Source organism: Micropterus dolomieu, linkage group LG10 (genome assembly GCF_021292245.1).
Source record: "Micropterus dolomieu isolate WLL.071019.BEF.003 ecotype Adirondacks linkage group LG10, ASM2129224v1, whole genome shotgun sequence".
Classification (NCBI taxonomy): domain Eukaryota; kingdom Metazoa; phylum Chordata; class Actinopteri; order Centrarchiformes; family Centrarchidae; genus Micropterus; species Micropterus dolomieu.
In genome coordinates, this window is record NC_060159.1 from 18,647,760 (window position 1) to 18,675,754 (window position 27,995).

At 40.0% G+C, this 27,995-nt stretch overlaps 1 protein-coding gene across 1 annotated transcript; it reads left to right on the plus strand.

The window, feature by feature from the left end:
• Positions 1-27,995, plus strand: kcnk3a (potassium channel, subfamily K, member 3a). The gene is made up of 2 exons (XM_046061459.1): positions 1-344; positions 25,403-27,995. Exons 1-2 carry the CDS (start codon positions 62-64, stop codon positions 26,326-26,328), a joined length of 1,209 nt encoding a protein of 402 aa, XP_045917415.1. The 5' UTR covers positions 1-61; the 3' UTR covers positions 26,329-27,995.

Below are 27,995 nucleotides of genomic sequence, written 5' to 3' on the forward strand. Positions count from 1 at the left end.
TCCCCGTCCTCCAGACCAGCGCTGACACTCCATCCGTCCCCCTGACACACACCACACCACCATGAAGAGGCAAAACGTGAGGACCCTCGCCCTCATCATCTGCACCTTCACCTACCTGATAGTCGGCGCCGCGATCTTCGACGCGCTGGAATCTCGGAAGGAGACGACTCAGAGGAGGGAGCTGGACCTGAGGAAAGCGGAGCTGCTCAGGACGTTCAACTTGTCCACGGAGGACTTTGACGAGCTGGAGAAGGTGGTGCTTCAGCTGAAGCCGCACAAAGCCGGGGTGCAGTGGAAATTCGCCGGCTCGTTTTACTTCGCCATCACTGTGATCACGACCATAGGTAAGAGAGCAACACAGAGATCATCTGTGGGAACTTTGACTTTTATTTTACTGCGGGAAAAAAGTTGATATGTTGGATTATACGTCTGTTTCTGACCAAGCCTTGACTGTAAACCCTTTTGATATGAATTGTAGGTTATAGTTATGGGCAAGCATGCATGCTTTGAACAACATCACAGTAAGCCTCTAAATCCTGAAGGGAATATTGTAGCAGACACCGCAAAATAATTTATCTTCATGAACTCACTTTGAAAACCGAGGGCTGAAAATAAATACTTACAGGAACATTATATAATAATTTGAGTAATAACCACAGATTGAGGATATTCGTGAATTATTAAGTACAACAGGTGAAAAGTAACAGGCCTGAATATACAATAGTGAAGGAAGTGTTCAGATAGATACTTAATTATCAGATATCCTATTTACTTAAGTATAAGTAGTAACATTGCAGTATAAAATACTTAGCAAAATGTACTCAGGAACCAGTGAATGTTTCATTATTACATATTATATTATTTTTGTATTGCTGATGACACATTTGTGTGGAACATTTTACTGTTGTAGTTGGTCCACTTGCAGATAATCTTAACAATTTTATCCACTTGGTATTTAAATTTTTTGACAATGCATCTTAGTTAATAAGATGCATTGAAACTAGTAAGTATAGCTGTCAGATAAAGGTAGTAGAGTAAAAAGAGCAATATTTCAGTAGTATAAGTATAACATTTACATTTATCTGACGCTTTTATCCAAAGCGACTTACAATTGCTATACATCTCAGAGGTTGCACACCTCTGTAGCAACTAGGGGTTAAGTGTCTTGCTCAGGGACACAATGGTGGATGTCTCTCAGTGGGAATGTAACCCAGGTCCCCCACACCAAAGGCAAACATCTTATCTATGCGCCACCACACAAAATGGAAATACTCACGTAAAGTACAACTAACTTCTTCCTTAACTTCCTGTTTACATGATTATTATATGATTATTATAGTGACTGCAAAGAAGGTTTAAAATACCATAAATGAGATAACCTTACATAATCTAAATATTAAACATACCTGACACAAGGTTTTTATATCAGCATGAGGTGTTGGCGGCATTACTGCAGTATAAACAGTTTGTGTATTGCTTTACACAGACTAAGCAGATAAGCAGATTTTTATTTTAAGAAAAAAAGTGAACACAAAGAAATATGTTCTACAAACACGTTGTTACAGCCTTGTCACAGCCTTTTACAATTTTTATTGAATTGCAGCATTGAAAAGGGGTCACCTCAAAGTCAAATCTGCAACAGCCAAAGAGAAGGACGATTGAGGACAAGCTTCTCTCCAAATAGGAAATTCTGCTGCTCATAACTAAGTGTTGTCATTAGAGAAGATGCTCCCGGAAACTTAAGTTATGAGACATACATTTGCCTCTTCTCTTGTGCTCTTACTCATTATTCCTGCTCCAAAAGGCTCTACAACACCACAAGGCCCCCAGCTCTTTATTCACTTAATTGCACAGACTTCACATTTAGCCTGTTTGCTTTAGTGATTTAATTTGAACTCAATTTCAATCTGCTTATAGCTGCAACTCCAAGCTTAACTTAGCCAGACATTTTAAATTTTGGAAAATGAAGCAAAAAAGAAAAGGATGCATTGTTTACTTCACCTGTACTTGTAAAGCAACACTCATCACCTGCTGCTTAAGAGTGTAACAGCAAACAATGTGGCCAAGTGGTAATTGCAGGACAATGGCACACCACAATTCTCAGTTGCTTTATAGACATTGTTTTATTCTGTGACATCCTAAAATATTGTGTAACAGGAATACAAGTACAAAAAGGGTCATACAGTCAGGCATTGTATTAATTTATTTCAGTTAAATATTGTTAAATATTGTTATAAGTTGATGGTCATACCAGACCAAGCACGGCGGTGTAGCAAAACACCTGAGTGTATTGCACTGAGAAATTGTTCATTTTATTACTTTTAAATTTAATTTTTGAACGAGATTTTGATATTTGTTGTCACAAAAGTAACATCTTCTGTTTAGCTTATCACCTTCTCCTTGTCTGAGCCTTCCTTATGTATTTAGTCACCGGGGACCAGTTGTCAGTGGTGACCTGTGACTTGTAACCCTATCAGATGCAGGCAACTAATTGCACACTAACCCAACCCCAGGTGTCTGTAACTGCATTCTGTAATTGTGAGCTCCAACAAGCACAGTGATTGGCGTTCCAGCCTGCCATTAAGTATTAATGACAACACCAGACCAGGCTTGCTGTTCTGGCACACAACATTAACGCTGTAGAAACTGTACTGTACATATATTATCATGCAGCCATGACTCATACTGAGGTCCAAATAATGAGCCACAAAACGTGGGTGAAACATCTAATTTGTTAAGATTTTATGAAGCTAAATCTGACATAATGCTGGGATTTATAAAAAAATTTCTGATGATAAAAGAGACCAACCGAAATAAAAAGAAATAGATTTAAACCTCTTATTTCCTGTCATATTCTATGAACTTATATTTAAAGTAATTTAAGAAATGAGGACTCAGGACATTTAGATCCAACACAGGACACAGCCAAGGACCAGAGTCCTAGAGTCTATGTGAAAACAGCGTTCTCTTTATCAGGCAATGAATCAGCCTGGATTCGAACCATTTTGAAATTCATATTGTGTATAACACATTGACTGTTGATTCTATGAGGACAAATAATATCCTGGAAAGTTATGAATAAATAAACGCTTGAATTCACATCTCTAAGCTGCACATCTGCCAGTGGAAAGCAGCTAACACACGACAAGATCTGGCCCCAGCATGCTCTACTAATAAGACGAAGGGGGAGAAGCTGCAATCACTAATCAGTTATCACTTTCCACAGAGGAAAGGGCAGGGTGTCCATTTACTCACCCACTGCCAGGGGAAAAGGTTTAAGCAATGTGAGAAACATCAAAAGGGGAAAATAAATTAGCTTAGAGCGAGAAAGCACTCTCTAGATGGTGGGAGATTAAGGGAGCTCCTCTGCAAAGTCGGGTAACCGGGTGTGATAAAAAGTCTGGGGCTCAGGGGGTTCTCCTTCTGGGTACAAAAACCTTCACCCACCTCTAGGGGTTTACAGCTTGTCACATGTTGGTGTATGTGACCACAGCACTCACAGCTGCAGTTCAAGGTCATCTAGACCAGGTAGAGGACAAATACACAACATGAAAACACTATGAGACGTGGCTCAGATGCTCTGTGTTTTGTCTGATGTGCTGTATGACATCTGATATGGGCAGGAACATGTGAAGCAGTTGTTGTGTGGGCAGATGCCTTTTATTTATTTATCTTTAATTAAATTTTTTAACAAGTTGACAAAGTCTAGTAGTCTAACATGCAATCTGATATCACAGTGTGTTTATACAAGTTAAATTAAAGGATCAGCAAATTACACATACAAAAGAAATATATTTTCTCAGTTACGTCTGGTTCATCGAGCCATGCATAAAGTTTTGATTCTATTTGGTCAGGTTTTGAAATTTTTTCTTCCACCTCAAGTCATTAACCTTCCTCTTAGGCTCATAAACAAAACATGACTTTTTAAGAGTACAACCCTTTAAAGTCATCATATGGTTGCAGTTAGAAAAACATTCCTTCAAAATCACCAGCTTTGCTTGCATTTTTATTATTGTGAATCACCTCTTGTTAAATAGTTTTTGTTCAAAGATCATTTGGCCATTTGCCTGTTGCTGATTCAGTAGACATGAGGTCAGTGCTTCACTCATTGTCTGTAGTACATGAACAGATTATGGAATCTGTTGGAGAGAGAGAGAGAGAAAGAGAGAGAGAGAGAGAGAGAGAGAGAGAGAGAGAGAGAGAGAGAGAGAGAGAGAGAGAGAGAGAGAGAGAGAGAGAGAGAGAGAATCCAAATGCATTCAGGGCATGCAATCTGTATGAGTCGCTATAATCCCAAAAGATAGCATCCGGTCAGTGTTGGACCTTGGACTGGTGAGGAAAAATCTGCTGCTTGTTTTGCACATTTAAAGTGGCTTGGATCAGACAGCAGAAGACCTCCCAGCTCTGGTTTAGTTGCTCTGTCACCACCAGTCCATCAGGTGTTGATGTACTGGGAAGCTACCAAGTGTGGAAGCACATTAGTGTGTGAATGTGAAGCAGGCTGTCACTGAAAAAGAGCAGACGGGCTCAGCAAATCTTCTCTGGGTCAGTGAACCTAATGTTTCTATATGTGGCCTGACAATGAATCAAATTTATAATAATTCTTCTATTTTCATCGCTGACAGAGACTTAGATTTGGCACCAGGCATGAATGCATTCTCAGCCTTTGCATAATTAGAGGACACATCCTGAATTATTAATGGTAATTACTTACATTAGTATCATCAATATTATTCAGTCAGCTTAAGAGGTTAGTGCAGTAAGAGGCTGAGTGCACAAAGAATATAACTCTTACCAGCTATTTCACACGGGCACCTATCATCATCAGACAGACAGAGGGAGATGGATACTTGAGCACTTCTCAGAGGAGAGGTGGGTGAGTGTTGCCATTGCAAATAGATTTAAAAAAGGTGACAATACAAATAAAGTATTTTTGGTTCCCAGGCGATGTATCTAACAAAACCTACTCAAAAAGTGAACAAATTGTGAAAATGTTTCATGCAGCCAATCTGTAATGAATCATTTGGGAATGAAGCTTTATAATCAACCAGAGCAGTTTCGGTTTACAGTTTAATTGAATTGGGGGTGAATTGATCCCAGGCCTGCTGCTGAGCTGCTGCTGTGTTTTAAGTGATTTGGGAGATAAGGTAACTGTAACTCTCCCTGGTGCTTGCATAAAAGGGTCCCAAAACAGAGTAAATTAACCTTGCATAACCCAGCGTCGTGATCTGCAGTGAGGCGCTTCCCTCCTCACTCATCATGGAGACACACTGAGATGTAATGTGACATAGAGCTGCTAGCAAAAAAAAAAAGACATTTTTCATGAAAGAAAAGAAAGAAGGTTCTGTTGAAATTTACGCCAGTATATTTCTGAAATTACACAACAGACTTTATAGGTTTTAAGGTCCCGAAGGTAACAGGACAAACTGTGCGTGACATGTGTGCATACTAGCAATGCATTAATAAGAAAGACTATTGGACTCATGGTCTTTGAGTCACTGCTACCATGGGCTGTTACTGAAAACTTAAAGGACTGAAAGGATGACTAAGCTTTCTTTGTTTGCTTTGCCCAGCACTGTGTCACCAAGGTTACAAGATCACTAAGTTCAAAACAAAGACAGCTATAAGTGTGCAGCTGAATAAGACTGATTGTTGTGGGAGAAAAGGGTCAAGGAGGTTGGTATCCACAAGAAAAAGAAATATAACGTAAAAAACCTCTCTGCAGGTTGTTTGGTAGCTCATCAAAAGTACTTTAAAATTGCTCTGACAAGTTGACACTCTGGCAGGCCTGGATACCTCAGAAAATATGAAACGTACTGTAATGACGTACTGTAAGGCATCATAAAGAATAAGTTGTGTTGATAATTGATCATCTCTCTGGATGGAGCGCTCATCCACTGCTGTTTTAGATTTGTGACCCTTTAAAATGACACAAGTCAACTCACAACCACATTCTGTCTTTCTATGAGATGTGAGCAATTTAAGCAAGAAAAAAAGCGATTCTTTTCTTCCCTTTGAATACATTTGAGGCTTGAAGAGGTAAAACTATGACACTGTCCTCTGGAGAAGAACAACAGCATCAGTCGTTTCACCAAGAAAAATACCCTAGTGGTTGTAGTAAATATGGCAGGAACAAAGGAGGAAGTCAGCTGACGTAGCTGTAGAAGGACAGTCCGCAGAGGGACGAGGTCGGAGCGGTTAAGCAAACATCCGACTACAACACATGAGGTCACTGTTTCCTGATTCAAACAGGGAAAACACCGTTGTTTTTTAAGCATGGCCATTAAGGTCACCTAACCTTAACAAACTACTTATTTTAACCCAAGCCATGATCTTTTCCTAAACTAAAGCAAGTCGTTTAGGTGCCTAAACCTAACCAAACCTTTGCCATATCGTCACATCAACTGTCCTTCCAACAGTTTTGGAAGGCACTGACCTAATTATGTCTTCCTGCCAATAGTGGGGTCAGATCATAGAACACTTCACACAAAACACACCTGTTGTTCTAGACGGTGTGGACAAACTACATAAAAGAAACATTTTTCTGGATGAGAAAAAATATTTATGTTCATCTTACAACCTTTCCAATTGATCTTTTGACCCCGTGTGAAACTCTGTAATGACAACTCTTACTTTTTCTGTGTTGTGCCCATTTTGTCATGTTAATACAATATATACAATAAAGTTCCATAATAATCTCTGTTCCTATAGTACATGAGCCCTGTTTGCATGCTTGCACTAAAATACAATATGTTATGCAATAGTAGAAAAAGAGATTTCCCTAATAGCTTTGCTGAGAGGTGCAATGTATTTCACTTCAAAATATTCCTTGCTATGACCATATTAAATCCATGATGTGATTGTTGATACCGGTACCGTAGCTGCATGAATAGATGTGCATTAAAATCCAAACGGTGGATGGCTTTACAGCGTTTTCACAAACGACAGTTCACTTGAAAACAGGCAAAAATCAATCTACATGCACCAGTGCAAACACAGCATTCTTGCATTTACTAAGACGCCATTGATTTTTCTTGCTCCAGTTCTGTCTTCCCCACAGATTTCAAAACTCCCCTTTACTAACAGTGGATGTTGCCAAGCTGTCACTCCAATCAAGACTGGCCATTCGAGGCTTGTCGTCGGTCCCACCCGCAACATTTTAGATTCGCAAAACCTTTGTATTCACAAACAAAACTTTTGGAAGACATTTTTAACCACAAATTTGTAAACATGGATAGTTTTGCTTTCAATCCTAGTCTTGATAGCATAAAATGTCTAGTGCAACTTTACGAGACTCCTCTGCTCTTGATTTGTTTGTTAAAAGTTTCTTCTAAAGTTTCCGAGTTTGCTAAGTGGACCTGAGGGAGCAACACATTTTAATGAAGACAGCAGCACTTTAGCATTTTAATAGGTTCTTTGTTTCGTAACCGTAATTACTATATTGAAGTTAATGAATAGGGCAAATATCACAGAGCCAAAAGAAAACACACCTTAACTCATTTACAGTAAATAAATACAGTCAGTCCATAAATATTGGGACATCAACACAATTCTAATCTTTTTGGCTCTATACACCACCACAATGGATTTGAAATGAAACGAACAAGATGTGCTTTAACTGCAGACTTTCAGCTTTAATTTGAAGGTATTCACATCGAAATCAGGTGAGCGGTGTAGGAATTACAACAGTTTGTATATGTCCCTCCCACTTTTTAAGGGACCAAAAATGGGACAGACTAACAATCATAAATCAAACTTTCACTTTTTAATACTTGGTTGCAAATCCTTTGCAGTCAATTACAGCCTGAAGTCTGGAGCGCATAGACATCACCAGACGCTGGGTTTCATTCCTGATGATGCTCTGCCAGGCCTCTACTGCAACTGTCTTCAGTTCCTGCTTGTTCTTGCGGCATTTTCCCTTTTGTCTTCAGCAAGTGAAATGCATGCTCAATCGGGGTCAGGTGATTGACTTGGCCATTGCATAACATTCCACTTCTTTCCCTTAAAAAAACTCTTTGGTTGCTTTCGCAGTATGCTTCGGGTCATTGTCCATCTGCACTGTGAAGCACCGTCCAATGAGTTCTGAAGCATTTGGCTGAATATGAGCAGATAATATTGCTTGAAACACTTCAGAATTCATCCTGCTGCTATGTCAGCAGTCACATCATCAATAAATACAAGAGAACCAGTTCCATTGGCAGCCATACATGCCACTACCACCACCATACTTCACTGATGAGGTGGTATGCTTTGGATCATGAGCAGTTCCTTTCCTTCTCCATACTCTTCTCTTCCCATCACTGTGGTACAAGTTGATCTTTGTCTCATCTGTCCATAGGATGTTGTTCCAGAACTGTGAAGGCTTTTTTAGATGTTGTTTGGCAAACTCTAATCTGGCCTTCCTGTTTTTGAGGCTCACCAATGGTTTACATCTTGTGGTGAACCCTCTGTATTCACTCTGGTGAAGTCTTCTCTTGATTGTTGACTTTGACACACATACACCTACCTCCTGGAGAGTGTTCTTGATCTGGCCAACTGTTGTGAAGGGTGTTTTCTTCACCAGGGAAAGAATTCTTCGGTCATCCACCACAGTTGTTTTCCGTGGTCTTTTCGTGTTACTGAGCTCACCGGTGCGTTCTTTATTTTTAAGAATGTTCCAAACAGTTGATTTGGCCACACCTAATGTTTTTGCTCTCTCTCTGATGGGTTTGTTTTGATTTTTCAGCCTAATGATGACTTGCTTCACTGATAGTGACAGCTCTTTGGATCTCATATTGAGAGTTGACAGCAACAGATTCCAAATGCAAATAGCACACTTGAAATGAACTCTAGACCTTTTATCTGCTCCTTGTAAATGGGATAATGAGGGAATAACACACACCTGGCCATGGAACAGCTGAGCAGCCAATTGTCCCATTACTTTTGGTCCCTTGAAAAGTGGGAGGCACATATACAAACTGTTGCAATTCCTACACCGTTCACCTGATTTGGATGTAAATACTCTCAAATTAAAGCTGAAAGTCTGCAGTTTTTGCATGTGAAAACTTTCAGACTCTTTAATTAAAAGCATCTAATACATCACTGGCCCCAGATTCACTGAGCTGTAGGTACAAAGTGAGTGAGAAACGCTGAAATATCCACAGCTATTATTGGCTGAGAGAGAATTTGTTGCTATTCTGGATCTGAAAAAGTAACGTCTGAGAAAGTTGATCGAAGTGACTCTCATTGCTGCTGCTGCTCCGTTCACATGACCAGCGAATGTTTACCTATTGTACGTCTGCTTTATGCTCCAATGCCTCAATGGAAAGTTGAGCGCTTGCCTGACTCACTAAACAAAACATGACTTTGTATTCATTAGACTTCATAATCTAGCCAGGGCTGACTGGAGTTTAACCAAATAAAATAGTACACAGTAGTGAGATCTGAATCTTGTTTCCTGCTGATTCTCCTTCAGAGTATTAATAGACACTGCATGATGTGTGAAGTCTCAGCTATACTGTTGTAAACTGATTGGTGTGAGGCTTATTTGATCAGAAATGAGGGCTATTTTCTCTGAATGGACGAATGCCTATAATCTCAAGTCCTGGAATATTGAATTATGTGGCTCTCTACAACCCAGAGCTTTTAGCGAGGGACTCAGGCACTCGATAAATGTCCTAATCCTTCCATTTGAGATTAATTGAGATGTGTCGCGGTGCTCCGGACGCTAAATATGTGTTACAATTCCATCAGCACTGCGTAAAGGAAAAATACTACCTCCGTTTATATGAGAAAGAATATGTACATCTTTTAAAAGATAATTCTAGTGTTATTCTATACTTTTCTCACTGTCAATAAATCCTGTGAAAAGAGCAAAACAAACAACATGCTAGTTTGCCTCTCAACACTTTCTGATCCCCCTACCATGTCTGCGATAGTGCAAACACATTTAGTTCCTACTGAAGACGTGAATCTTTAAAGAATGAGTCATAAATATATAGTTTCATTTTTTGCTGCTTATACTTGTAAAGCTACTTGTACGCATTTGTAAAACAGCTGGGTATTGTAGATTTTAGCAAAACACTACTAGAACTGGAGTAAATAGGGCTTTTGTTGGGGACTGTTTTCAGCAGCGTAATAATACACATTTGGTGCTCTAGTGAGTATTTACATCAGAGGAATGATGTATATGGGATTAACTGCAAGTAAGATACTTTGCCCATGTTTGTAGTTGTTGAAGGAACATGTCACGTGTTTTTAATGGCGTTTGGACAGCACTGCTCTATGGCACAGAATAAGCAATATCATGCACATGCATGTATCGCATACATGTATTTCTATGGTCTATATTTGTGTGCATGATATATTATTTGAAAAACAGCAAGCTTAGTCTAAACCGTCATAAAAAACATTTTTTTCTTTTAAAAAAGATCATCAGTGTCCAAGGACTGACTGAGGCACAAAGGAAAATGAGATATGTAATGTGCACCTTGGTGCAGAGTAGACTGACTGGTTGTAAAAGTGTCATAGGGCTGTCTCTAGAAGAAGGCTGTGTCACTGTGTTTCTCCTCTCTTGACCTGAAAAGGAAAGGTATTGGAAACTTGTTCAGTGCGCAGATAGTTCAGTTGGGATGTGATTCCACGAACAATGCTGGTAATAAGGCTGTGGCTATTGTGGCACTTTGTTTTAGCAGTGGAGTATGTGCTGCAGAGAAGGAGGCATTACAGGGAATGTTCAGGATTTATATAAACTTTTTGTACAGACAATGTTGCCAGACTGGAGAATTTCCACCAAAATAAGATATATACATATTTTCCCCTCAAGGTGCGACCTCAACAAAAGAGGTTCAAAAAAACACGGTAATAACATGACAAACAGTCTCACTCTGTAGTTTTATTTTCATTCAAATCAAATGCAATTATGCATTATTGTAACCACAGTTTGGGGATTGCCATATACATTTAAAGCAGAAGTGTCTTAGGAACAAACCAAATTTTTTATCTTGCACGTTGAGGGGTTGATTTCAGGGGCCGGATTTCTTCCCAGCACTACAGCACACAACACAATCATGGCCATTCCTGAAAAGTATGTTACTTACTGATGTTTCTGACGTCTACATGAAGTCGTATTTGTGTGTCTTATTTTAACAAAATATCAAAATTCCCGACTGCGGAATTTAAAATAAGGAATTTGGCTACTTCTATGACAGTTTGACAGGTTTGAGGCTCTGATTGGACTATCTTGTGTCAGTCAAATCTGGCAACACTACCTACAGGTCACTAATCGAAATAATTGCGGTTGTTGTCCTGCTGCAGTTCATAGGCCATGAGAGTGTTAATCATCCACGCAAGCCATTTCATATCAACTGACTGAAAGGACATTGTGTACATTATGCCTTGCACATAATGCAGAAATGGTGGAGAAGGCACTGATAAAAGCATCTAGAAATTTTCCTCAATGATGCTTAAGAGACACAATGTAATAGCCCACACTGAGCTGCAAATTACATTCATTTCATCGAGAAATGTCTGAATGCTGATGGGAAGTGTGCACAGAGAAGCGTCCATATGTGTCCATATGCGTGTGGTGTGTGTCTGTGTGTCCTTGAACCCCATTCGATAAGCATTAGAGCTACTGTATAGAGCCACAGTAGTGATGTAGAATGTAATCCCACAACACAACACACAAAAAGCTCAGTGTACCAAAGTCAATTCAAGCAAGTTACTCTGAGAACCGATATTTGAAACACTACAACCTGATAAATCACCTGACATTTATCCTTAAATATCAAAGCAAAAAAGCAACTTCACATTGCATATTTAATCAAATAGCAGTTGAAGCTATGTGTAGGCTGCATTGCAGGGCACAAATTACAACTAACCTCTGCTGCTATAAAAAGCAGATACACAGCTAGTCACACGACCACACCAGAAAAACTCTCCCCGAGGAAAACACTATGTCATGAGACGCACTCTCACGCACATTTCTCTCAGACGAGGAGGGGGGGGTTATACCAGCCAGCTGACTGTTGATTATGCGCCCAAAAGCGCTGAACTGTCTCCCCAGTGCCCAGAGATGGTGGAGCCTCAGTAGCCTTAGCATTTCTGCCTCAGTACAAACTATGTGTCAAACAAAAAAATAATACTATTTCCACGTCGAGCTTGGTAGGCTTCTCAGCAGTGTGGCTAGCGTCTAAACACCGAGGTGAGGGTGAGAAGCTATTACTGCATGTTTATGGTTCACAGACAAAACGGAGCGCTCTCATTGCCGTCCTAATCATAACAACCTGAAGTGATTTGCTCACAACTCACCGGCTCCTGACGACTTCAACCTTCTCCAAGTCCAGAGAGGGGGACTGTGTTGAATGCTTTGGTAACCCGGGTGTTACATTAGCTTATGCTACTCTAACTGGCTCAGAGCAGTGGAATTATTTGGTCGGACGGCGCCAAGTGACTTTAGCTGGCCTGGCACATATACTGTCTCCCAGGGGAATTTGTTTTCCAATTTGTTTCCAGCATCTGTTTAATCTCTTAACAAGCCAACCTGGATGAAGTGAACTGTCACACACAAGGGCCTAATGATAATAACAATAACAATGATAGGTGAGTCATTTTTACCCCCAAAGGCTGCGATCGGAACGTGAGCTTATGAGTACACATTTAATATCCTTACAAAAAAACACCCTGTGACCACCTTGGGCTAAAACAACAGCCTGCTAACCTATTTTCTCTGGAATAATACAAAATATCAAAGCTGTCAGGGGTGACGTGTCTGCTCCCCATCCACATGGTGGATGTGTGGCGCCGGAAAACAGTGCCAGAGTTTCTTCATGGCAATTTACACCAATGGGAACTGAGGCAATCCAATAGATGCGTTACAAGCATTCCAACTGTGTTGATTGTACCTACAATGACAATGGCAGCCATGTTTTTTTTGTTATCACCAAGTATTGAGTTGTGCTTTCTCCTGTTTACAGAGAAAAAGTTACTTTACTGTGAAAAAATTGCAAAAGAGTTACAGGATATTTTTTCCTGTGTCCAATTTTGGTCAAATATGATTGAGAAATCTTATATATTTGTTTTTACTACGCTACACTAATGAGGCAGCACCTCCCACTTTGGAGTGATCCAAATACAAAAGCAGGGAGCTTTTGAACTCCTTCTTTGGTGCGGGAACAAAAAGACATTTACACTAGCTTGCCAGTAAATCTACTGGCTATCATTGCAACATTTAAATGTAATGACCAGTGATATTATGGTCTTTGGTTACTGTGCTCTGTGTCACCCATCAGAAGAAAAACAAAACAATTTTGATGTACTCTAGTTTTAGAACTAAAAATGCTAATTTATGAGAAATTCAACCTGCTGCAGGCTTCATGTATGTCCCTATACACAATGACGTTTTTTGCCTTACAGAAACTGAAAACTGTAAAAAAAAAAAAAAAGAAAAAAATAAGAACTGCTTTATGTCAGAAGATGAGTTTCACCACTTTATCTTTTGTTTAGTTAAATCGTTATCTAGCGAATCAGTGGGACAGTCTGTTTGGGCTCCTACTGAATATCAGGCTGGAACATAAACTTGAGTGCAGTGACATTTGTGTGTCCTTATAAGAGTAGTTTTATTCTCTGTAGGTCCAAGATTGTCTGAGTTTGCCACAGTAGAAATATTACTGAACAACACAAAGTTAAGACATCAGTTAAAACAGAAAAAGCCAATTACACGCTGTTTTCTGATACTAAAGTTCACACAAAATTCAAGATAATAAATTTTACTTTTTGTAATAAATGACCTGCGTGGTACATACGTAGGTAAGTAAAATATATCAAAATCAAAAGATGGCACTGATGCAATAAACCTCATCCATCCAATTCTCCAAGTAGGTTAAATCAAATGCTGCAAACGGGTGGATTCGCAGATACTGTGTGACCCAGGTCTGGTAAGGTGAACCTGCAGATTGAGCGGAGGTGGAGCTGATGCTCTGCTCCCTGTCTGTCTGTCTGCTCCCGCCATATGGGCAGCCTGAGGCAGTGGTTACCTCACCAAGGTGACAATGAGACCTGACAAATTGTTAAAACTGAACGGTCATTCAGTAGTTTGGACAAAGTCATAACACTCTACTTGGATTGACTGGGAATTGTTCCACATGTGCGGCCATTGTTTGCATGTAACATTATGGGCTAAAAGGCGGAAGAAAAAGCAGCCAGGGCCTCAAGGTCACTTCAATAGGAATGTACACTGTGGTGATTAAAATTCTGACCTTTCAGGTGAGGCTCTCTGATGAAACAGCATTAAGTCAAATAGCTTTTTGCTGCTATCATTTTTTTTTTTGCACCAGATAAATAAAATAATCAGAAGTTAACAACAGACAACATAATGTGCAGTACAGAGAATCCAGAACAGCAGGCAGTGCAGTTAGGGGTTCATATAACACCTTAATAAGATCCATTACTTGATATAATTACATCTGGTCATTAAGCCAGGTGCCGGCATTGACATGACATATGATAGCTTTACAACGTGGCAACGAGCCCCGTCGAGACGCTGATGGGCACTCATGTCTCCAGTAGAAAGTATTTGTCAAAGGACCACAAACACTCCTGCCTTTGTGAGAGTGTTGATGTGTGCGCTGTGTGTTCTGATGCACAAAAATCTCCTCATGGGCATGTGTGTGTATCTTCAGTGTTTAATATCGGCCTCCTTTTCTGTAACTTACGCATAGCTAGTCATGTTTGTTAAAAAAAATAGTTTGACATTTAGTGAAGTATACTTGCTACTCTCATAACTGTCCATTATATATGAAGCTACCATGAGGAGATCATTAGCTTATCTTAGCATACAGACTGGAAGCAGAGGTAAACAGCTTGGCTCTATCCAAAAGGTAACAAAATCCACCAGCACCTGTGAAGCTCACAAATGAACATGTTATTTCTTGTTTTTTCATATATTTGATAGAAAAATAAATGATCTATCTCCTGGCTCCAGCTTCATATTTATGTACACACCACACAAGAATGGTTTTAGTCTTTTGATCTAACACTTGTCAAAAAATTTCCCAAAATGTCACACTACCTGTAACCTGATGGTACTGGATTGTTGGGAGTAATACTGGTATCAATATTTCAGAGTTTAAAAAGTTTAGAGTTTAAAAAAAAACAAATCAGATAACAACAATATATTGGGTGATATTTCTTTTAATATGGGCAAATATTTTCTTGATAAGGATCCCTTAAATTTGGTTATAAAAGAACTGTGAGCAAGATATGTGCAATTGAAAAAGAAAATTGTCAGTTTCTTGTTAATAACTGGATAGTAGATAGAACTGAGGTGGGGGGGCTCTAGTCTGAAAACCTTGACCATTTTTTTTTTCTTAAAAACATTGGTGAAGGTTCTAAATGACTCTAAATGATAATAAAACCGCTTATCTGTGCAGGGTTTCCAGGGTGCTAGAGCCAATCCCAGCTGTAATTGCCGGTCGCATTGCTCAATTAAAATTCTTTGTGTCACCAGGCACGGATGTTTATTTTTGTTCCTCTGTCCTCTCATGTATCCAGGGCATTTCTCTATTGTCTTACTTTTTGCTGAGTAAACTGATCTGTGTGTGTTATGTGCCAGCGTTCAGGTGCCACTCCTTCACCAGCACATGTCATTTTAGGAAAGCATCTGCTGCCTGAGAGCAGCTGAACAAGCTGAAGTGGGGCCAGAGTGTGTAAGCATACATACATCATTGGAATCAGGTGACAGGGGCAGGTGACTGTGCTGCACAGGCTGCAGAGAGAGAGCAAAGACATATCTTTGAATTAGAGAGTAAGGGGGCAGAGAAATAGAAAGAGGAGAGGGTGAAAAGTCAAAACTGCACAGAAAATAAATGTGAGTAAGGAAAAAGACATAATCAGAGGAACAAGATAGCAAGACAAGCAGCAGCTATTTTTAAAAAGAGCATTCAGCTGAATAAAACATGAGCCTGCTGCAGTCCAAATTACCAGAAATCACAAGGCAGGCGTGAAATAACCATGTCAAATCGTAGCAGGCTTGTCACATATGTTTTTGTTTTTAATGACAACAAGCTGGACTGTTTTCACATGCAATATCTCATATGCTGGACCGGAGAGACCCCCCTCCAGTGTGTCAGGACTAACCACCACAAAATTGTTGTTTATGTTCTACAGTGTCAGCTATCCCTTCATCGCCATGTGTGGCAAAAACAAAACTGCCGTTTGGAGTGCAAAATGAATCAAAGTCAGTTAATAGTGTGTGAATTTTAGCAATCGTCTCCTGATCCACTTGGCCCAGTTCCTAGCCTAGATGTAAGTGTGTCTCTGCTCTTTTTATATTCCACAGAAAATGATCCTCGTCATCCTCACTACCACCACCATCAGCAGTGACATCTGTGACTAATTATGTACACTGTAGTCTAGGCAAGTGCCTCCCGACCTTTTCTGTCGTACCCTTGCAGTCCTTTCAGATAAACTCCTTCATTGACACCACGTCATGTTCCTCATTTGTTGTTTTGAATGATTTTAAACTGGATGATTCTTAACTTTTTAAATAATTGATCTCAATATTTAGTTCAGTTTGGTCATGTTTGCTTTGGAAATACAACAACTTAGAGTTTATCCATAAGCCTATACTCGGAGCTTTCTGTTTCAATTGTTTGTACACTACTTTTAGCTATTACAAACAAATATCCATTACTTTTAGCTAGTTCAGCTACTGCTAAGTATATAGCCTATTACATGAATCATTAATTTATTCCAGCAGTCATTGCATGTACCCATTAGCGATTTAAACTGTTAATCAATTACTACTAGTTAACTATTTTACCTGTTTACTTTTTACTGTCTATTATGACCATTTATCTATTAACAATATAATTTTTTTATCTAAATAACCATTTATCCAATAGTTTTAGCTATACCATTTCCATAACTTTTAGCTAACTAAGATATATCATTACTTTTAAACAGCTATTTAAACTGCTTGTTCATTATTTTCATTTTTTAGCTAACTTTGGTATTTAAACTGTGTATCCCTACTTTGTCAACCATTTATCTATAACTTTTATTTAGCGTCCCATTAGCTACATTTTACTTTTAGGTATGTATAGCAAATAATCCATTATTGACGTAGCTATTTCAACTAACACTTTAGCTTTCTACTGTTTTAACCTTTCATCAAATACATTTAGCTTACTGTTTCACATTCCCTTAATGGCAACATGTGGTGTTCAGGTGTTACTGAATATGTGGATTTCTTTTTTAACCTATCATTTTTTTTAAGTAGTTGGGCTACTCTTTCCATAGTATCCCCTGGAGTACAAGTATCCCTGGTTGGGATTCACTTATCTTGGCTCAACATAAAGACAGTGGTCAGGTAATAGAGCACATAAGCTCAGCAATATGCCTTTATTCTGTGTATCCCTACTGGTTTTGATGTGTTATCATTCTTGGCAGTGATAGGAAGGTATGTTTTGCTGCCAGCCGTTTACCACAGGGAATGATCATCTCTTCCCTAAAGAAACAATTTCAAATTCAGTATCATATTACACAACATGCTCCCGCTTTCTCTTCACTCTTTCTCTCTTCGTGCCCACACAGGCACACTTTTAAAGCAGATAGCCCAAATGGAGCACTTGAAACAGATACTTCTGTTATGTGAGTTGATCTCCTAAAAGCCCAGAAAGAAATTCCTACATTAGCAATGCCTACGAATGAAAGACAGCTAACCCTTTTTTAACGTTTAATATTCTTGCTTTAAATTTCCCTTTATATTTCATCCATCCTGTCCTCTCCTACCCTTTCCTCCTCTTCCTTGTCCTCCCCCTACTCCCCTGTTGTGTATAGTATCTACATATGCAAACCCCATTTTAGTCCAGCTGTCCAGCTTGTAAGTTTTAAAACAACTCCTTATCAATTGTGTATCAAGTACATAAATCACGTGATTTATTTAATTAGCCAACCCTCCCGCAGATCTCACACTCTGCTTGGAATGCCTTGCTGACTGACCTCATGGAAAACTGCGGCCTGCCAAGGTTTCCTCTCATATCCCCTAAAAAGGAACCTAAGGAGTACTTTTGGAAATAGACCCTGATAGGGATTTTTTTTCACAGTGAAAGCAAAACATAAGACTAGGGTGGCCGGACACACACTGACACAGACTGGTGCTTTTGAGGGCGAATAAAGTGCTTCTACATATAATGTGTAAATGTTGTGGGTGCATTGAGCATTGATGAGAGGGTTTTACTACAACACAGGTGCATTCAAGGTACAGGCAGCTGAGTCACAGCTGTCCGATCTAACCACTGGTCACTTTGGTCTTCAGGCTTGTGATGCTTTAGTGTTTGGGCCTCAGCTGTGAGCTGGATGAGAGCACATGCTCCCAGGCCAGATTTGGAGCCCACACAGGGGTAACCGAGTTAAAGTGAACCCAGACAGACGCTTTGCCAATGTGCTGTCTCCTCTGGTGTTACATCAGATTGCTTGTGATGAATACATCCTGTATCTTTCTCTGTGTTTCTCTCTCTCTTTTGTTACTGGCTGGACAGGCTCGTTGTTCACTGTCGAGGCATATAATGAAAGTCTGATTAGAGCTATTATTCTTATTATTTTACAGTCTGCTGACAGAAACTACAGAATGATTAAGAAGTTGACATAGCAGAATATACGAAAGTATGTCCTGAAAAGCCAATGTATTTCCAGAGTTATTGATGTCCAATGTCATTTAAACGTATCACCGGTAAAATGTAAGTATCTTAATTTGGTACATGGTGAATAGACTGCATTTATTTAGTGCTTTTATCCAAAGGGATTTACAATTCTTATTCGCCCCTGCACGTGCTCACTCAATGATGGCAGTGAGCTACCCTGCAAGACATTTGCCCAACCATTCAAACCATGTCAGACAGATTCAAACAGAAGGAGCTTGAGATTGAACCCCCAACCCTGCAGTGGACATTACTCTACCTGTCAATCCATCATTACATGTAATTATATTATAAAAAATCAACTTTAACTGTGCCAAATTGTGGAACTTTTGTGCTCTTTTTGGTGACATTAAACCTGCCCCCTTTAAATGATTAGACTAAACCACCTGCTACATGTTACCATCCATCCATCAATTCCTACAAATATACCCTCCAGAACGACACAAATTAGCATTTTTTGTAGCCAAACGCAACAGGTACCACAATAACATTATATAAGCCATACACATGTTTTCGGACCTGACACACTTATCGGCAGCAACATAAATTTAGTGTCTTAAAGAATTTTCTGATCTGTTAAGCTTTGGTTAGTTTAAAGCTCTTGATTCAGGAAAGATAATGGTTTGGGATAAAATAACTACTTGCCCAAGGTCAGGCAATGATCATCTTCATGATTAAAAGAAACCAAGGTTGACTGATGGTAAGAAACCTTTTTGGGCATTTGGTGAAATGACTGATGCATCGTCTTTCTTGGGACAGTGTTCATCCATCACACGCTTTCTCGCCTTGATTTGGTTAATCACAGTCTAAAAACACCATGTTCGTTTATCTACAGCTGATTAGAAGCTGTCATCACCAGAAAAACAACAGCAGTTTTTTTGTTTAAACACATAACACATAATACAAAGTGCCATTGTGGTCAAGTAAATAAAGACTGGTGCATTAACTAGGAAAATTTTAATATCCTGAATATGTTAAACCAAGGGTATGATTTTTGTATTTATTATTTCAGGACAAACTAACTTGATTAACTGATGGCACTGACATATGCTACTCACTGTTGCACCTACTGAATAATACTGTACTTAAATGACATCAAGGCATTAAAACTGCAGAAAAGGCTTTCTTTCTAATCGATAACTCATCTACGCTTCTTTTTTTCTAGTTTCATGATTGAACTCATTGACTTAAAATTCCCCCCACCAACTCAAACGTATTCCTAGAATTCTTTGCTTTCACACACATGGACATTACACAGCAGCTGTCAGCAAGACCTTGTGCTTGTGGTTCAAAAGCCGGACGGAGTAATGGAGGGAGGCGGGAGGACCAGAGCTGCATTTGAGTGCCTGAATAAACAATCACGGGGTCGCCTGGAGTTTAAGGTGTCTGTGACTGAAAATTGATTGGGGTCTTCAAGGCCACATTTGAGATGGAGATTGGACATAATTCGTGGGAAATACTGTATCATAGTCGTCTTTTAATGTAACATCTTTGGGTGTTATCCATGGAAATGCTTGATGCTTACAAGTGGACAAGAGTCACAGTTTGTCGGGTCGTGTAATGATATCTTTGGCCAGACACAGCTGGAGATGAAAGCAAGCTGTGGAGAAGGCTTGCTGGGAAGCAGAATGGGCTGCTGCTCAAAGACAGCCTGTACCAAATGGATGACATGGTCTGTGTTTATTTGCACAATTGTACAGAACATTCCCGGATCTGCGCAGCATTTCAGGGATGGCGTAAGCGCAAATAAGAATGACGCCATGCCAGGATGGCTGCTCAGGCCACCTGTACGTTGAAGAACTAGGCTAACCATATACGGCTGAATGTTATGATTCTGTGTAACACCTCTGAGCACACTTCAGCATTGTAGAAGGATACACACAGTCATGCCCTCATAGTAGAGCTGTAAATTATTACAACTACTCCAGTTATTTTGCTTCAGTAGGAATTTTTAACTGGCTGCTGACGTGAGGAAAAGTTTCTGCTTGTATTTCAAAGATGTCAAGTTGTTGTTTTTTAGTTATTCAACCCTGATGTCATAATTCCTCCTGGGTGTGTGTAATCTATATTTCTGGAAAGTGTTTTGATTTTCAAAGCTATTTAACATCAGTATTTCTCTCTCAAGGTCGTTATGGTTTTAGTTTGATTTACTCACTTCAATCTCTTAAAGCATAGTATGTAACTGCCATAATTCAGATGAGAGAAGCTCTGAGTTGATCAAAATGTTGAAACAATCATCTGAGTTCAGTTATTACCATGCACTCACAGCAATAAGCTTTACAAGCAGCAGTGAATGCTTGGCCATAACCAAAAGCACAGCAACCAATTTCATCATAATTTGTTATATGCTAGGTTACAGATTTAATGTTCCCTTTTGTTTGTCGCACCTTTTTGATTTTCCTTTTTGTTAATTTTGCTGTCTAATTAATGGATTTCTATCTAACAACATTAGGATCCAAATTAACTCCACACTCAACACTGCTCATATGGTTTAAAGTCAATTTGTGGGATACATTTAGCATAGCAAGGCACATTTATTTATATAGCATGATTTATGCATTTGGGATGTGCCTTACAATTTAACTTTAACTAACTGCCCTTAGGTAGCTGTAAGGTTGCAAAAGGCATGTAATTCCACACAATCTAATTTACATTTTATCAGCGTGTTCCTCTCCACTGAAGCTTTATGATGTTCACTAAGTGGCATATATTCAAAACCAAGACTCCATGGTTTTCAATGGCTACACTGTTCTTGTTCTGTCAATATAGTAGATAAACAGCTCGTCATTTATACATTTAATCTTTATAAAAGATTAATCTATATAGATTTGAACAATATTTAGGTGCAGAGCATGAGTTTGTAACTGCAAAAAGCAGAAGAATTACACAGGTGGGATTGCCATCCTTTCATTATACTGTGCAACTGTGCAACTATGCAAAGACAACAGTATCCAGTCAGCTACTGTTACACATACACACACACACACACACACACTGGTGAGTATATTATACAGTGTGGCACTGGCAGATCTCCAGGGTGCAGGGATGTCTGAGGACATTATCAGTCAACACTGAACCCCAGGGAGCAATGAGTTTCCTCTCTAGACTCTGTGGAGACTTTCCATCTGGTTAGATATATGTCTATAACATGCAATGTTTCATAACATGATTTGTTATCCCTTAGTGGTTTTTTGTTTGCATGTTGTGGACGTTTGAAAAATGGGTGCCAACAGCATCTCCTTTTAACAAATTCCTGATGAATCAGCCCCTGATAAATGCAGTGCCTCTTTGAGAATCCTGCCCCATTAGGCGAGGTGATGTGCTTGATGAATAGGTTGTGCTCCTCATCTTGTTGGCGAGAATAAATTGTGCCTGATAATCAATGAAAATTGAATTGAGTGACAGAGAGCTGGAGCCCTAACAGGAATATTATGCCATTCTTTGATGTATTTTGAAAGCCTGTCTTCTCTATCTCTGCCTAATTAATCAGTATAATGAAGACTTTAGATGCAGTGGGTGATGTGGGTGATGTGTTTTACGGGTAAGGAACTGTATTCATTGAGGTGTCATCTTTGGTGAGAAACTAGCAATCACAGGACCAAAAGGTGAAATGACAGACAGATATTACTTGCATTGCTACAGAAGAACTGTGTCTGAAGATAATGGCCATTTAATTTAGAAAATGTGACACTGCACACCCTGAATAAAGCTGTGCGGCCATCTGCTAAAATTAATGTGGGAGGATTCAAAATTGTGGAATGAATTAGTGAATAAACACGTGTCACAAAGTTAATACTCAAATCATAATACTGGCAGTGTTGTAGAATGGCAAAGATATCAGAAAGGAATATTTCTCCTCTCTGTGAAATGATTTGTTTTGAAGCATTTAAATTGGGGGCTAGCCTTTTGCTAGAGGCTGTACCTTAAATGATTGGCTGTAAATTATGATTCCCTAATGAGAGGCAGCAGCGAGGAGGGAATGTTTAGAGTATCATGCACCTGTGTTCTGCTGACATTTATAAGCCTCCCCTGCTTGTTAGTTTTGCCTAATAAGTCTTTTAAAGGCTCTTATCGCCTTTCAGTATTATGCAATTTTCAAATTTTCTTTCTGATGATAATTACAGAAATTAGGTTATGAGACAATCAGCCCCGGGTTGCGGCAAAGTCTTTGATACTGCTTTTATATGTTGCAACAATCCTTACACAAATCAAGAAACTGTTTCCTTAGGAAAAATCTGATAGCCTGTAATTTCCCAGATGTCTCCTCTATGTTTTTCCACATCTCACCATCAAATATGTGCAAATAGCTGCACCCAAACGTGTTCAGTATTAATGCTTCAGCTACAGACAGGCGGTGCATGAGTCTGGGGTTCTTCAGATGTCAATCAAACCCCTTTGGTCCACTGTTTTTTTCACCTTTCAGGGCGGTGAGGCTGCACTTTTCCTCTGCCACTGGCAATGACTGTAATCCGTGTAAACAGAGCGTGTGGCACTGGTGGCTTCATCCCCTGCGTGCCAGGACAAGCCGCGGAGATGTCCTGTCTCATGATAACTTTGTCACTGTTGTGGGGAGCGGGAGAGGCTCGGGGAGGAGACGGGGAGGATGAGCTTGTCACACGGGCCTCGCCGCTCTCTCACACAGAGGCGGGACTGCTGGCCTTGTCGCCTCCAGCTCCTTCGTCTGCTGTTGATGAGTGCGTCTGTCACTCCGGTCGTCCCTGTGTCTCTATAAGCTGATCCCTGCTGCTGACAGCTACTGACAGCTCTGCAGCTCTGCCTCTGCCTCCTCCTGAACACACTGTCCTGCTGTTTCTAAAAGTGTATTTACCTTATTTACTTTCAGGCGTGGACATAGCAAATACTTCTTAAGGTTAGAGTAACCTTTTATTAGATAATATTGAATAAACAGTTGAAATAGCTAAAAGTAAATACTTTTAGAAATTTTGACTTCATTAAATAATTGAAATAGAAAGCTTAAGTAATGGATAAATGGTTCAAATGTCCAGGTTTCCATTTGTTCGCAATAAAAAGAAAGGTAGACTCCAAAACTAGGGACCCTTTACACCCTCTTCTACACTCCTTTCAGGTACTCCCAGCAGACCACCACTTCAGAGCACCTCTGGCCAAAAAGAGAAGCCACAAAAATTCTTTCATTCCTACTGCAACATCCACTTCAAAAAAGGTCAAATAGACTCACGCTACTTTTTAATACAGCTTTGCACACCTGCTGTTTTTGATTTATGGAATTGTTACTTGACTTTACTTGAATTCGGTTGACAGCGCTGCAGTGGTACATCAGACAAAAAAAGGTTGGAAGGCACATCCACAGATACAAAAGTCCTCTTTAACGTCATCAATTGGCAAGACTATCAGCCTCTCTGGTGAAATGGACTCGATATATAATTGACTACTAATCAGAACAGAGTACTCGTCAGTCATCTCTCTGGCATCAGTTAATGGAAGAAATTTCCTTGTGGGGATGAGTCTAAAAATAGGCAATGCTACTAAGAAGCAAAATGTCTCTTTGCTTGGTGAATGGGTCAGGTTTTTCCTTCCACAAGGAGATACATCAGTTGTAATGGCTCTCATTTTGGCGGGACAACTGGGAAAGCTTTAAACAGATTTGGCACCAGACAGACAGATGGCTCAACCGCACGGATCAGTGTGACAATAAAACCAGAGCCCAAAGAATTAAATCAACCCCCGGAGTAATTACATTCAAACTATTGGTCAATCTTTTCCATTTGCTGATCCCATTGTTATCTGGGACATCACCTCTCAGCTCCTGTGTGCAACAGGTCCACATGTGAGGAAGATATGTAATGATAACGTTGCATGCGAAGGCGCCATAACCTGTGAGGAGTGAGAAGATGACGTTATGAGACAAAAGGTTGACGCTTAACCTGAAATGTGCCGGAAGGAAGCTCAAATACATCCTGAAATTCATGAGTTCTACAGTGTTAGTGCATACAGAATCACCCAGAGTCAGTGTGAGTCATGCCATATCTGAAACTGGCTGGTGGTGAGCAATCACTAGTATATTCCACTTGGCCATTTCAGTAAATGTGCATGTCACTGACAACAATATGTCTGTATAGTAAAATGGTTATCAGCCATTGTCTGTTTCATGGAAAATAAATGCAATTAATGCAAAACTCCTTAAATCTATTTTGGGGGCTGTGTCACTGTTCAGAAGACTCAGTGGAGCAAGCACAAACCACACTGCTGAGCTTTTCCATTATGCTACATGGGTTTCATAATCTGAAGACTGGACTGTATGACAAAGAGTGATTTTATTACATAAACAAAATAAACACAGATATTTGCAACGTACCCTATGCTGTCCTGTTTATGTGATCTGGAAAAATTTAGAGGACTAATTGGGTGCAAATGCACTCATTAGCTAGAGCCACTCCACAGAGACCAATTGTCAATTAATTATTCAGACTCTCTCTCCCAAACACGACATCAATACTTGGCCATTCCTGCCCCTACACTGTTGGGCATTCTTGTCTTCAATTGCATTCTGCCGCTGTGAAATGAAGAGTCTGGATCTATCTGAAGTGCTGCTCAAAGAATACAAATCATTTATGTCTGTCTACTCCAGGTTTGACTATATTACCCAGCCTTCAGCCTTCTTTTCTCAGACCCCTGTCCTCTGCACTGTAGATTTAATTAGTTCTGCCCCAGTAACCCTGCTCCTTTCTCCTTCTTCCCCTCAGGATATGGCCATGCAGCCCCCAGCACAGATGGAGGGAAGGTGTTCTGCATGCTCTATGCTCTCCTGGGCATCCCTCTCACCTTGGTCATGTTCCAGAGCGTGGGTGAGCGGATCAACACATTTGTCAGGTACCTGCTCCACCGCCTAAAGAAGTGTGTTGGCATGAGGCGCACTGAGGTGTCCATGGTCAACATGGTGACCATCGGTTTCATATCCTGCATGAGCACACTGTGCGTAGGGGCGCTGGCGTTCTCCCACTTTGAGGGATGGAGCTTCTTTCATGCTTACTACTACTGCTTCATTACACTGACCACTATCGGCTTTGGGGACTATGTGGCGCTGCAGAAAGAGCATGCTCTGCAGACCAAGCCGGAGTATGTAGCATTCAGCTTCATCTACATCCTGACGGGCTTGGCTGTGATCGGAGCTTTCCTCAACTTAGCAGTACTGCGGTTCATGACCATGAACGCCGAGGACGAGAAGAGGGATGCTGAGCAGAGGGCTCTCCTCGCTCATAACGGTCAGGCGGGAGGACACATCCACTGTTCTGTTGACCCGGCCTCCTCCTCCTCCACAGCGTCAGGGTGCGGTGGAGGAAGCGCAGTTGGAGGGAATGGGGGAGGTGGAGGGGCAGCGAGCCGGGGTCTACGTAATGTTTACGCTGAGGTGCTCCACTTCCAATCCATGTGCTCCTGCCTTTGGTACAAGAGTAGAGACAAGCTGCAATACTCCATACCCATGATCATCCCACGTGACCTCTCCACCTCAGACACCTACATGGAGCAGGGAGAGGGTTTTTCCAACACCCTGCACTCTAACGGCTGTGTGTGCAGCCTGCAGCGCCACTCAGGCATCAGCTCAGTTTCCACCGGTCTGCACAGCATCAGCACCTACAGAAGACTCAATAAACGCAGAAGCTCCATCTAAACCAGGAAGAATTCATGCTTCAAGGTCAAGTCCCACTTGTGTGTACCCTGTGGTGGGAGAGAGTCCTTCTAATATGGTACTATATTAGCTGTTGACATCAGGGGGAACACAACTCCAGTCCTAAAAAGACACAGTACTCCTGATGTTTTCTTCTTTCTGGCACTGAAGAGCCTGCTGCTGCAGCCTCCAGACTCCAGTCGTGTATTTAACTTCCATTAGCTAAGCACAAACCATTTAGGACTAACATCATTACTGATGTCACTGACAAAATAACGCTAATGGCTGTTTAAGAAGCATTCGCCACACAAACTCTGAAATGCTACACAAACTAGAAGACAGGGAAGTAAACACATGCGGCTCTCTCCACACCTCTGAATTGTAATATTAAATACAATACTGAACTCAGTATTTTCTTTGTTCAGAATGAATTTCATGTTCTAGTATGAAAAGGGACAAAGTACACTGTGAGATATGTTTGGAGGTGTATCAGCTGTATATAACGCCCCGCTTAGAAATATTTTATTTAATAATCTTAAATCCACTTTCCAAAAGGAAACTTTGGTTGTAAGTATCATACTCACTTAAGTCAGATAAAAATGTGTATATATTTGCACAATTCACTAGTAGGTGAGGGAAAGCCTATTTTTTCATTGAAAGTTTTCAAAAATATTTTGTTTCTTCTCCTGTGTGTCTGTAACTGAAGATCAGGTTCATGCCAAACTTTCTCATCCGTTTCATATTTTCTCTTCCCATGAGAAAACTCAGATTAATGGCATTTGGGTGACATCTTGTTTTGATCGCGAATGATCCGGCAGGTTTGGCTTAAATGTCTTGCTGAAGGACAGGACACTTGTGTTGCGGAGGTCCAACTTGTGAGAGTGTGTCTAACCACTAGGCCTCCCTGCCAACCCTTTCAGACCTCACTGTTGTATTATAAATCGCTATGAATTTCTTTTTCATAGTTACTGCCTGTACTTCAAACTATTTTCTTTAATTGTTGCTCGTCATATGTTGTCATCTAGCACAACTATATTCTGATTGTTTAACTGAGAGCATGTAAGCTCACTTTGTGCATAGTAGAGTCATATCATATTCACTGCTGCACCTTAGAAGACTGTATGCTTAGGACACTGGAAATCAGTGCACCATTTTATTTAATTTCTTTTTTTAATGGAAAGAAGTGATGTTTTGTTACGTAAATGATACGCCCTTTCTTGTGTTATCAGTCTGAAATGTTTGACTTGATACTCTGTATTATTGATGATTAAGAATAATAGCAGTACACCTCATTAATAAAATGGCCTCAGAGTTTGCACCTCATGCACTTAGGGGGTCTTTGCTCCAGCCCCACCTAAACACACTTGACTGACACTTTGTTCTTGTTTTAGACCTCTGGAGGAGTTTTCTTACATTATCCTTATTATATTGTATTTTATTTTTGTAGTTTTATTTTACGATGTCTCTATTTTTTATTCCTGTCACTTTCCTTTCAGTCACATTTTCATCTTTTTTTCTACTGGAAAATTCTTATTAACTGCAATATGCCCGTTATCATTGTTCAGCACCTCTCATGAACCAAAAGAGGGACTGCAGTTGGCTGTGTGTGGCTATACATTGACAGTATATATTTTTTCTTTAATCATAATAAAATATGAATACATTTAAAA

Bases quoted from the DNA above. Each gene is read 5' to 3' on its own strand.
- kcnk3a (XM_046061459.1), top strand. From the start codon at position 62: ATGAAGAGGCAAAACGTGAGGACCCTCGCCCTCATCATCTGCACCTTC. The intron at 345-25,402 runs GTAAGAGAGCAA...TCTTCCCCTCAG, and splicing joins CACTGTGATCACGACCATAG to GATATGGCCATGCAGCCCCC.